At 38.6% G+C, this 13074-nt stretch overlaps 1 protein-coding gene across 2 annotated transcripts in view; it reads right to left on the bottom strand.

Annotated features, from left to right (window-relative positions):
* Positions 1-13074, bottom strand: part of LOC124612975 (ribonuclease H1-like) — a 152247-nt gene that overhangs the window by 40664 nt on the left and 98509 nt on the right. For both annotated transcript variants that reach the window (XR_006979588.1, XM_047141507.1), the window contains exons 5-6: positions 1476-1648; positions 1247-1380 (exon numbers count right to left, since the gene is read on the bottom strand). Coding sequence is in view for 1 of the 2 variants with exons in the window: in XM_047141507.1 (XP_046997463.1) it covers positions 1255-1380; positions 1476-1648 (299 nt within the window). In the remaining variant the exon portion in view is untranslated. The remainder of the gene's footprint in view (positions 1-1246; positions 1381-1475; positions 1649-13074) is intronic.

The following is a 13074-nucleotide window of genomic DNA, read 5'->3' as shown; positions in this document are numbered from 1 at the left end:
CTTCTACTTGTTCTCACCATGTCCCTCAGCTGATAAATGTGTTGCTTCTCCTCGCAACATATAATATTAATGCTGATAATGGGATTAAGATTCTGTAGCCTCTTGGTACCTTGCACAAGTTTTTAGCTGCACATCTTCTGAATCAGGGTCGCCTTCTGATGATTTCTTGTGTACGCATCCCATTCCATGGATTGTACCAACAAATTATAACATCCTCAAACAGTGGATTTCACACTTACTACTAAGCTACTTAGACTTTTAGACCATCATCCTTTTTCTAACATCGAGGAATAGGTGGAACATGTACCTCTGGACAAGTTGCAGGTTACACCTCACACTGCACCAAAATATCCTACCATAAAAAAAGGTGAAATGGCTCACTTTTACAGAGAGATGGTTTCAAATCTTATAATAGTTACTATCAAACTACACAGGGATTGATTATATTAATTACAGATGTTGTCAACCATAAAACAATGGCAATCTTATTTGTTCACTGCGACAATTTGACCATGTTTAACATCTTTCAATTTGTATTTCCAAGCCTGGCTGGCTGAAAGGACCTCTGCTAGTCAGAATGTGTAAGAACACAAAAATGACGATTATTTCTTAAGTACAGGACAATTTATCCTGAAAAGTTCAAAGCAAGATAAACCGTCGTGGCTTTGGGTGACCAATACGATGTTTTAACAGTAATGCTTTATGCAAGAACACATCAACATTACTTTTCCATCCCCAGGAACAACTCTAACTTAGTGTGGCAACAAAGGCTAATTCTCAAGACGAACTTACACAAGGATATAACCACAGTGAATAAAATGTGTGAAAATATGACGAACTTAAAGCAAAAATGCTGTTATTTAAAAATCATAAAATATGTCTCACAAACTCTGCTTATCTGAAGAACTAATGACAATCAAAATGAAATATTTATTTCTACTGCTTCTTACATAAGACTCAATAGGAATTAATATCTAGGTACATGTTAATAATAGCTCTATACTCAACTTTATTATGCTGTTTAAGTGATTCCCTCGGAGCATTATCCAAATAGCAGCAAAATGAAAGTGTTTCAATGGTTAAGGACTAAGAAACCCTACACGCATATACTACATACAACTAAGGCAGACACATTTCAGAGACAGACACACTTCATTTCAGAAATATTTCACATTCGACTGCAACAAAGAATTCTATATTTTCCAAATAGGACATATGCTTTCATAATTCTCTGACAACAACTTACATTATCATTTACAGTTGTGAGAGATCATCAAAATCTTCATCATATGCAAATTGTACATATCGTTTTGCACCTTCTCGAGCTAGACGATCTGCCATCTCATTTCCATGAAGACCACAATGTCCTCGTACATGGTTCTGCAAATAAAGAAGAAAACAACTTAGTTAATTTACGAATGAGATCGTGAATACATCAATAAAAAGCATTTTATGCATTGGTTCTTCAGGCTCACCCATTTCACGTCAATGCCTTGCAGTTTGTTATCCAAAACAATAAGGTCATCTTTGTTTTTAACAGGTTCTCCTCCTTGTACACGCCAATCATTTTTCTTCCATTTTTTTATCCATTGTGTAATACAACTAATCAAGAAATTTGAGTCTGTGTGGACAAGTAATTTTTTGACTCCTGTAAGACCAAAACATAAATGATCTGAAGCATCATTTAAATATCTTTATCCAATAGGTGAGCAATATATGTGAGCAAAAAACTAACTAGCATGCCACATTATTCTGATTATACTTTAAGTATCACACCAATTTTCAAGTCTTACAGTAAGATACTGTTTATTAAGCTGAATGTTAAGCAGAAACAGAATCTTCATTATTGCCAGGTTCAGAAACTAAATTTTAGTTTAGTTATTATATTAGGCCCCAATGATGAGAAATCTTTAAGTTTTGTACTTGGTTGGGCATTTCTCTAGTAACTTTTCAATTACTATGACTAGTAAGCTCTGACACTCCAATCCAAAATTGTCAATCTGAGAATTATTCGTTTGATTACTTTAATAAACTTTTTGCTTTGGAAATCAATGCTGGTATCTATATTTTTTAAGTCACACAAGTTGGCCTAGTTTTTAGGTTCAAGGAGAAGAGTGCAGACTTGTAGTTGGTATTTTGCCATTCTTAATAAACGTCTCAAACGTATTGTACAACAATTTGAAAATCTGAAAACAGGGAGCATGAGGGACACAACTTTGAAACTTTCTTAGAAATAGTTCAAATTCTAAAGACATAGTTTTGAAAAACGCCAGTTTAGATTTAATGAAAATGTCTTGTTTATGCTGATATAATGGTCATTCAATAATTAAACACACCTAACTCAGATAACTGAAATTTTTGTTAAGTGACAGTTGGCAACCTTGTAAAGAGTGTTCCTCATTTGTTTGATTAATATTCATGCAAATAATGTCTAAGGACTTAGTTACGGCTGTGCATCCATTCAATGAAAATAGTTTAGAAGTACAGTGCTCTGTGACCCGATTTTTACTTGTGCAAAGTATACAATGTCAGAAATATTCTGTTGGATGAATCAGTCTTTCCTTCTCATACCGTCCAGTAAGTCTCCCCAGACCCAGGGTTCTGGGTGACTTTTCTAAACTGCATCCCTTTCCCTAAACCGCTCCAGTCCTTTTCCTTCACCCCTCTTCCTTTCCCTTCAACTCTACCGTCAGAAGAAGAAGCTGCTGGCTCTTAAAACTTGTGAAAGTTACATCCTAATGTGTGTGTGTTCCTCTGCCAACTCTTGGTGGGAAGGCTTTTTACCCATCCATTTACAATATATTATCAATAATTAATAATTTTCATTGTTTGAATATCATTCAGAATTGACAAAACTCTATCAACACACAACACAGTTCCACCCACTGAGTACTAACATGTTTTAAAGGAAACACCGTTTCCCAGTTAGTTCCGTATACTCCACACAGTGGGCAGGAGAATCAGTGAAAATATGCTTTTAGCAAAAAATCATCCACAGCCCACTTTGTAGAGCAGACTGCACTGCTCCACAGCCAACATGCAGCCCACAAACTACAATGTTAATGAGTTTTTTCAATCAGGATTCTATTCCACAATTTTCTTTTCTGTCTCAAAATTTTAAATTCGCGCTAGGTCCATCCATGAAATTTGAAGAACATTTTTTGGGTGTAATAGACAGATTCCAGCAACAAAACCATTAAGAAAATCAAGTGCAGTAGCTCTGAGGAAAAACACACTGTTTAAATACTCTGTACGAACTCTGAAATTGACATTTAAAAAAATCACAAATATATCCATCTGAACCCTCTCTACAATTTCAGCTAATGATTCATCAAGACATAGGACAAATCATCACACTGATGCTGCTTATTTTTAAGTTCATAAGAAAAATGGGAAGCAAGACCACGGTTCCACAGTTCATCCTATATTTGAATTTGCATTGTGTTGCACCCAGTTTGAAACTGGAAACAACTTGACTACCTGGAAATATATGTTCGAATGTCTCTCCAGCATCTGGACAGGAGTTCATTGAGAACAATTTTGTGACATATTGCAAATTCCTAATCAGAGATGAATTATTTAGTTTCACCTGAGTGCTTCGGTAGTTAGGTTTTTGAATATCTGCATACTATTAGACACAGTTCCTGCATTTTCATCAGGGTCTACAGTAGAGTAGTGCAGCACATGCCGATAGTCCATTTATCTGCATAGTTTAGTTTTCCATGGTCTTTAGTATGCACAGGGACTACGATTGTTGCGTGTGGATGCGAGCCAAGTTGGTGACACTTCACTCTCAGCTTCAGGCTGTCATGGCTTCGGTTACACAGTTTGAGGTTGCAGTAGATGGGCACTATTGTTGTGGGCCGGCCGTGGGGATCCAATGGACGTCCAGCATGTCCGAGTCCTCCGATTGGTCCTCACCAGTGGCCAACCCAGTTACTGCTCGCACTGTCGCACTGAGGCTGATCCCTCGCCTGTGTTCGAGTGGGAGGTCGCCCCGGGGTGAAGCAGGCAGCGAAACACTTCCCAGGTGGCTGCACGTAAGGCCTCCCCAGTTTGTCTGACAAACAGGTTCCAGGTGCTGTCTGTGGCTGACACTGTTACTGAGCCAGATGCTGTCGCTTGTCCTGTTTCAGAGGAAACCACTCAGCCTGCAAGATCCGGGCAATCACAGAGGGTGGGATTGTTGGTAGTTTTGAGCTCCAACGTTAGGCGCTTTATGGGGCCTCTTAGGGACTTGGCCAATAAGAAGGGTAAGAAAACCAATGTGCACTCTCGTGTGCATACCGGGTGGAGTCATTCCAAATGTGGAAAGGGTCCTCCCAGATGCCATGAAGAGCCCAGGGTGCAGCCAACTTGAGGTGGTTGCTTACACTGGTACCAATGATGTGTGTCACTTTTGATCAGAAGAGATTCTCTCTAATTTTGAGTGGCTAACAGAAGTGGTAAAGGCTGCCAGTCTTGCTTACAAGATGAAAGCAGAGCTGACCATTTGCAGCATAGTCGACAGGACCGATTGCGGACCTTTGGTACACAGCTGAGTGGAGGGTCTGAATCAGAGGCTCAGAGGATTGTGTAATCATGTAGGCTGCAGATTCCTCGACTTGCGCCAAAAGGGTGGTTGGGTTTCGGGTTCCGCTGAATAGGTCAGGTGTCCACTATACGCAGGAGGTGGCTACATGGGTAGCAGGGGCTGTGTGGTGTCGACTGGGCAGTTTTTTTTAGGTTAGAGAGTCTCAGGAAAACACAAGAATGGCTTCAGTCACAAAGGGTGCAGGCTGAACACAGGAAGAACGTAGATAGAGGAACCATTGGTATGACAGTTGTAAATTGTCATAGCTGTGTTGGGAAAGTACCAGAGCTCCAATTGCTAATAGAAAGCACTGATGCTCAAATCATTATAGGCACTGAAAGCTGACTAAAGCCGGATATAAGCTCAGTCAAAATTTTTGCGAAGAACCTAAGGGTGTTCTGAAAGGTTGGGCTAAACTTGGTTGGCAGTGGAGTGTTTGTTGCTGTCAGAAGTAGTTTAACTTGTCGCGAAACTGAAGTAGATACTTCTTGTGAGTTAATAAGGGCAAAGGTAATTGCTGGCAACCGGAAGAAAATAATAATTGGATCCTTTTACTGACCTCCCAATTCAGATGATACAGTTGGTGAAAGGTTCAAAGAAAACTTGAGTTTGATTGCAAACATGTACCCGACTCATACGATAATAGTTGATGGTGACTTTAATTTACTCTCGATATGTTGGCGAAAATACAGGGCTATTACAAATGATTGAAGCGATGTCATTAATTCACTGTAGCTCCATTCATTGACATATGGTCACGACACACTACAGATACGTAAAAAAACTCATAAAGTTTTGTTCGGCTGAAGCCGCACTTCAGGTTTCTGCCGCCAGAGCGCCCGAGAGCGCAGTGAGACAAAATGACGACAGGAACCGAGAAAGCGTATGTCGTGCTTGAAATGCACTCACATCAGTCAGTCATAACAGTGCAACGACACTTCAGGATGAAGTTCAACAAAGATCCACCAACTGCTAACTCCATTCGGCGATGGTATGCGCAGTTTAAAGCTTCTGGATGCCTCTGTAAGGGGAAATCAACGGGTCGGCCTGCAGTGAGCGAAGAAACGGTTGAACGCGTGCGGGCAAGTTTCACGCATAGTGATGTGAAAGATTCAGTGTTTAAACCTCCTCTACCAAGAAACGTGCCAGAACTGCGAGCTCGCATCAACAATGCTTTCAAACTCATTGATGAGGACATGCTGCGCCAAGTGTGGGAGGAACTTGATTATCAGCTTGATGTCTGCCGAATCACTAAAGGGGCACATATCGAACATTTGTGAATGCCTAAAAAAACTTTTTGAGATTTTGTATGTGTGTGCAAAGCATTGTGAAATTATCTCAAATAATAAAGTTATTGTAGAGCTGTGAAATCGCTTCAATCATTTGTAATAACCCTGTACATGTTCAGTTCCAGAGTACGCATAAAATATAATCTGAAACTGTGCTAAATGCATTCTCTGAAAATTATTTCGAGAAATTAGTTCATGAGCCCACGCAAATAGTAAACGGTTGTGAAAACACATTTGATCTCTTAGCAACAAGTAATCCTGAGTTAATAATGAGCATCAAAACCGATTCAGGGATTAGTGAACACAGGGTTGGCGTAGTGAGATTGAATATTGTAATCCCCAAATCCTTGAAAAATACGTGAAAAATATACCTATCCAAAAAAGCAGATAAAAATTCACTTGACGCCTTCCTGAGAGACAATCTCCACTCTTTCTGAATTAATAATATAAGTGTAGACTAGATGTGGCTTAAATTCAAAGAAATAGTATTGGCAGCAATTGAGATACTTATACCAAATAAATTAACAAACGATGGAGCTGATTCTCCTTGATACACAAAACAGGTTAGAACACTGTAGCAGAAACATCGAAACAAACATGCCAAATTTAAACAGAAGCAAAATCCCCAAGATAGGCGATCTTTTACAGAAGACTGAAATTTAGTGCGGACTTCAATGTGAGATACTTATAACAGTTTCCACAATGAAACTTTGTCTTGAAACCTGGCAGAAAATCCAAAGAGATTCTGGTCATATGTGAAGTATGTTAGCAGCAAGAATCAATCAATGCCTTCTCTGTGTGATAGAAATGAAGATACTATCAAAGACAGTGCTGCCAAAGCACAGTTACTTCACAAAAGGAGACGAAGTAAATATTCCATAATTTGAATCGAGAACAGCTGCCAACATGAGTAACGTAGAAGTAAATATCCTCGGTGTAGTGAAGCAACTTAAATCCCTTAACAAAAGCAAGTCTTCTGGTCCAGACTGTATACCAATTAGGTTTCTTTCGGAGTATGCTGATGCATTAGCTCCATACTTAACAATCATATACAACCGTTCGCTCGACGAAAGATCCATACCCATAGACTGGAAAGTTGCACAGGTCACACCAATATTCAAGAAAGGTAGTAGGAGTAATCCACTAAATTACTGGCCCATATCGTTAACGTCGATATGCAGCAGGATTCTGGAACATATATTGTGTTCGAACATTATGAATTATCTCGAATAAAACAGTCTATTGACACACAGTCAACATGGGTTTTAAAACATCGTTCCTGTGAAACACAACTAGCTCTTTATTCACATGAAGTGTTGAGGGCTATTGACAAGGGATTTCAGATCGATTCCATATTTCTGTATTTCCGGAAGGCTTTTGACATGATACCACACAAGTGGCTCATAGTGAAATTGTGTGCTTATGGAATATCATCCCAGTTATGTAACTGGATTTGTGATTTCCTGTTAGAGGTCACAGTTCGTAGTAATTGACGGAAAGTCATCGAGCAAAACAGAAGAGATTTCTGGCGTTCCCCAAGGTAGTGTTACAGGCCCTTTGCTGTTTCTTATCTATATAAACAATTTGGGAGACAATCTGAGCAGCCATGTTTGGTTGTTTGCCGATGACGCTGTTGTTTATCAACTAATAAAGTCATCAGAAGAGTAAAACAAACTGCAAAATAATTTAGAAAAGATATCTGAATGGTGCGAAAAGTGGCAGTTGACCCTAAATAACGAAAAGTGTGAGGTCACCCACATGAGTGCTAAAAGAAACTCAAACTTCGGTTACATGATAAATCAGTCTAATCTAAAAGCCGTAAATTCAACTAAATATCTAGTTATTACAATTACAACAACTTAAATTGGAATGAACACAAAGAAAATGTGGGGAAGGCTAACCAAAGACTGTGTTTTACTCGTAGGACACTTAGAAAATGTAACAGACCTACTAAGGAGACGGCCTACACTACGCTTGTCCGTCCTCTTTTAGAATACTGCTACGCGGTGTGGGATCCTTACCAGAGAGAGTGTCATAGAAATGATACAGGATTTGGGCCAAACGTCATTAAAAGAGAGGCGTTGTCCGTTGCGACGGAATCTTCTCACGAAATTCCAATCACCAACTTTCTCCTCTGGATGCGAAAATATTTTGTTGACTCTGACCTACATAGGAAGGAACTATCACCACGTTAAAATAAGGGAAATCAGAGCTCATGCGGAAAGATATAAGTGTTCATTCTTTTTGCGTGCTATACAAGATTGGAATAATAGAGAATCGTTAAAGGTGGTTCAATAAACCCTCTGCCAGGCACTTAAATGTGATTTGCAGAGTATCAATGTAGATCTACAAAGCTATATGGGGAATCCTTCTGTGATTATAGCATGTTTTATAAGGTACTAGCTGAGAAACCCGGCATTGCCCAGGTCATAATATATGGCACTGGAGAAGGCACGAGTACCATTCTAGATATGAGCTTCATACAGACATATATCACATTAAGAATATTATGAATTCAGTTATCCTGTTAGTAAGATAGTTTGGTCACGGTTCTTGGCACTGGATGAGTGTGGTGGGCAAAAATCCACAAAATACAGAGCAATACATACTTTTAGGCATGTCTTCATAAGACAGTGTCAGTGCCAGTATGGATGGAACCGAGTGAGGACTGTATAAGCGAGTATATTCACTAAAATGGTAAAGTTCAAATGTCATATACAATAAATATTTTTCTATGAAAATTAAGTGTTCCACATCACACATTATACTGAGATATCTGCCAACCACAATCACCCACTTCCAGCCACCACAGTATAGATGAAACACAAGGACAGGAATATCACCATTACACCGTGCCATGAAAATAGAAATATTTTCACGTATGTGGTAAAGTTCATAAGTCATATATTACTTAGCTTTATCTAAGAGTATTGCTCCATACTTTGTGGATTTGTGCCAATCACAATGATCCAGTGCCATATGCACCATGACCAAACTACCTTAATAACAGGGTAACTGCATTCACAATATCTTTAATGAAATGTACTATACATGCAAACTAAGTTGACACTCAGTGCGGTGGCTAACCGGAGCGACCCTGAATAGGAAATGCCTTCATAGTCACTCCCACCAGTCACCGCTCTGAGTGTCAACATAGTTTGTACTTATGGTATGTCTGTATACATCTCATATCTACAATGGTACACATGCCTTCACTTGTGCCATATATTCTGACCCAGGCAACGCCAGGTTTCTCAACTAGGTTAAAAAAATGGTTACTTGATATTACATGTCATTATTAAAGTCTGAATGATGAAACTGCACAAGCATCATATTAAGTCGGATGATTGAAACAATAAAAACATTTTCACATGTACGGTAAAGTTCATAAGTCACAAAGTACATGGCTTTTCCTAAGAGTAACATGAGACCAAGGGCTACCAACGACCACAACCCTCACTATTCAGTGCTCATTTAAGAGAGTACAAGTATTCTGCTAATGACATTAACAAAAATATCACCATTCTCCATAAAGCAGAAAAAGGAGATTATTAAATATTCTAGAAGAAACTGAAATATATACCCATGTGACAAAAACAACCAGACAACATACTTAACAAACAAAAAGAGCTAAGGAATAAGATGTATATACAAAATTTCAACAGTGTTCTAACCAAATAATTTTGGTTTGGAGTTTACGTCTTGCATATAAAACTGTCTAATTCAACATGACCTGTTCTATACTTTACCTTGATACAGCAATTAGCAAAAGTCTGTAATTTCCACATATGAATCCATTTCACAGATGTATATAAAAATGACCTCAGAAATAACAAAAGACATGTAATGTAGGTTCTTTGACATTGCATGGGGGCTTAATTATATAAATATGAAATGCAAATACTTTTTTTATTTTTTTTAGTAGCTGTCTGTCCGATTACGAAGTCTCGTAACCGGTTGGCCCTGACTAGTATTATTACGCAATCAGACTGCATAGAACAACAACAAAGAATGAAAGAAAATTTCCGTTAATACAATTAATTAATTAAGTCCCCAGCAACTATAAAACCTACGAAACCAAGACACAAGTGTAATTGTTCTGTGTGTGGAAGTGTGATTCAACGTACACATCTGGCACGGTTCTTCGTCAATAAGACCAGATATTTTGAACACCATTTATACTGAAGCAATTAAAAAAAATAGAAATACTATAATTGCGTAAGGAAACCAGAATTACACTCTAATACAAGAACACAAGCCAGATGCTTTGTTGACTGAACCTGTAATGACGCATTATTTAAGACATTGAAATAATGAAAAGGGGAATTTTTTTACCTTCATATATATTGATGAAAAGCACTCTGATCATTACAATATCTCCATTCGAACAACATCTGCTGTCTAGCCCATCAAACAACTGCATAAAACATGGAACAAGCACTCCCTGCTACAACATCTCAACACCGACTGACTCCTACCACATCTCAACAAGCACTGACTACTGCCACATCTCGCCAAGCACACTCCATCAGTGGCACCCAGTAATGTTGAACAGGTGCAGACACCAACAAGTGACATCATTTCAGTAGAAACAGTTTCATCAGTGGCACCCAGCAATGTTGAGCAGGTGCAGACACCAACAAGTGACATCATTCAGCAGAAGCAGTTCCATTACTGGCACCCAGCAATGTTGAGCAGGTGCAGACAGCAACAAGTGACATCATTTCAGTATAAGCAGTTCCACTAGTGACACCCAGTAATGTTGAACAGGTGCAGACAGCAGTCCATAATATTCACTATCACTAATCACACTGTTCATCAGAGTTTATCAGCAGAAATTAAACATGTCCTAGTGGCCCCAATCATGTAGAAAAAGTGCCAGTAACAGTCCATAATATTCACTATCACTAATCACACAGTTCATCAGCAGAAATTAAACATTTCTAAGTGTCACACATCAATGTTGAACAGGCGCAGGTGTAAACAACAGTTTGAATGCACACACAATTGCTTTTTACAAAATTATTATCAATGCTCTTACACTAAACATACAAATTATAATAAACACACAAATGATATCAGATAATTGTCATATTACTGTTACAAATACACAAATATCAGTAAACCTATAATATTTGTGGGTGTCAGTGCAAGCCACAACAAACAAGTAAAATAATATTTAGGAGATAGGTCGGTACCAATTATCTGGGATTAGGAAGGGAAAACACACAAAATACAATCACTCATCTTTCGTCCACATTAGTGCTACTGTGTAATTGAATAGTGTTAACTGTGTAAATGCAATTCTGTCAACATTTGATGTTAATCATGTGTATCAAGTAGTAGTGGCAGCAATGTACAACAGCCAATAATAGTTAGTCAACATCGTAGTCATCATGTCAAGAGCAATGTCTGCCAAGCCAAATCAAATGTACTGTTGCTGAACAACTGTCAGTGTGCCAAGATATGCAATTACTTCCTCTCTCCAAAAAAAAAAGTATATACTGCTTAGTGATTTAACAAAGTGTGTGTGTGTAGACAATCTTCCTTCTACTTGAGTGTTCTAGTCTGCCTCCTTATCCTCCTTGTTCCAAAAAAAAAAATATGCTCCTGACTTACTTTACCTCTTATCCAGCAAAACTCCAATAATCATTACATAATCTTAATACTTCAATAATACCTCTTACGTCGATACATATAAACTTTATCATCAATATCATTTAACTTACCTCTTGTCCACCAAAACTCCAATAATCATCAACTTCACACAATCTCAATACCTCAATAATATCTCTTCAATACGTCAACACATATAAACCTTATCGTCAATATCATTTCACTTCCATAACAACTCTTTCCTCTAGTCAGTCTCCTCGAACAAGTACAGATAAAATTCTAGTGCAAACTTCAATTCATTATCCCATACAATCCGAAGACACAGTGTCCACACACAACCTCTGTGTAATCCATCTGACCCAAATCTTCTACTCATTATGAATTATATGATACATTTTGGTTACCTTGTCCATCATTAAACAAAAGAAATGCATACATGACTTCTAACAGCCTTTAGTTTGAAAAACTCTCAGTAAGTAAGCACGAGTACGTAGTATGAAAGATCACATAAGACTTTGAGTGAATAAATCATAATATTTCACAGTGTGTACACCACTTCAAGAATCATGGCAAATCAGAAACATACATGTGGAGTATTTCTTGTGTCAGGTGTCACTTCCTATTTCAATTGCTCACGAAGAATGCAGTGTAATAACTGTCAATGGTCTAACCCTAGTGTTGGTATGTCATGTCGTTAGCTTCCTTCCTATTAGCATAAATTTATACAGCTTCCATAAAACCTCCAGCTTATGTGACTTCTATGAAGTTTCTTGTACTAATGTCGTTCGTCATTTTCTTATCTTAAAAATATCAGTGGCACCCAGCAATGTTGAACAGGTGCAGAGACCAACAAGTGACATTTCAGTAGAAGCAGTTCCATCAGTGGCACCCAGCAATGTTGAACAGGTGCAGACACCAACCCGTGACATTATTTCAGTAGAAGCAGTCCATCAGTGGCACCCAGTAATGCTGAGTAGGTGCAGACACCAATAAGTGACTTCATTTCAGTAGAAGCAGTTCCATCTGTGGCACCCAGTAATGTTGAACAGGTGCAGACAGCAAGAAGTAACATCATTTCAGTAGAAACAATTCCAACAGTGGCACCCAGCAATGTTGAGTAGGTGCAGACACCGACAAGTGACATCATTTCAATAGAAGCAGTCCCATTAGTGGCACCCAGCAATGTTGAACAAGTGGCATTATTTCAGTAGAAACAGTTCCATCAGTGGCACCCAGCAATGTTGAACAAGTGCAGAGACCAACAAGTGACATTTCAGTAGAAGCAGTTCCATCAGTAGCACCCAGCAATGTTGAACAGGTGCAGACACCAACACGTGACATTTCAGTAGAAGCAGTTTCATCAGTGGCACCCAGTAATGTTAAGCAGGTGCAGACACCAACAAGTGACATCTTTTCAGTAGAAGCAGTCCATCAGTGGCACCCAGCATTGTTGAACAGGTGCAGACACCAACAAGTGACATTATCTCAGTAGAAGCAGTCCATCAGTGGCACCCAGTAATGTTGAGCAGGTGCAGACAGCAGTCCATAATATTCACTATCACTAATCAGACATTTCTAAGTGGCACCCATTAATGT

The sequence above is a fragment of the Schistocerca americana genome, chromosome 1, assembly GCF_021461395.2.
Source record: "Schistocerca americana isolate TAMUIC-IGC-003095 chromosome 1, iqSchAmer2.1, whole genome shotgun sequence".
NCBI classification, from domain to species: domain Eukaryota; kingdom Metazoa; phylum Arthropoda; class Insecta; order Orthoptera; family Acrididae; genus Schistocerca; species Schistocerca americana.
The sequence above is the reverse complement of the archived record's forward strand: the minus strand, read 5'-3'. Positions and strand labels throughout refer to the sequence as shown.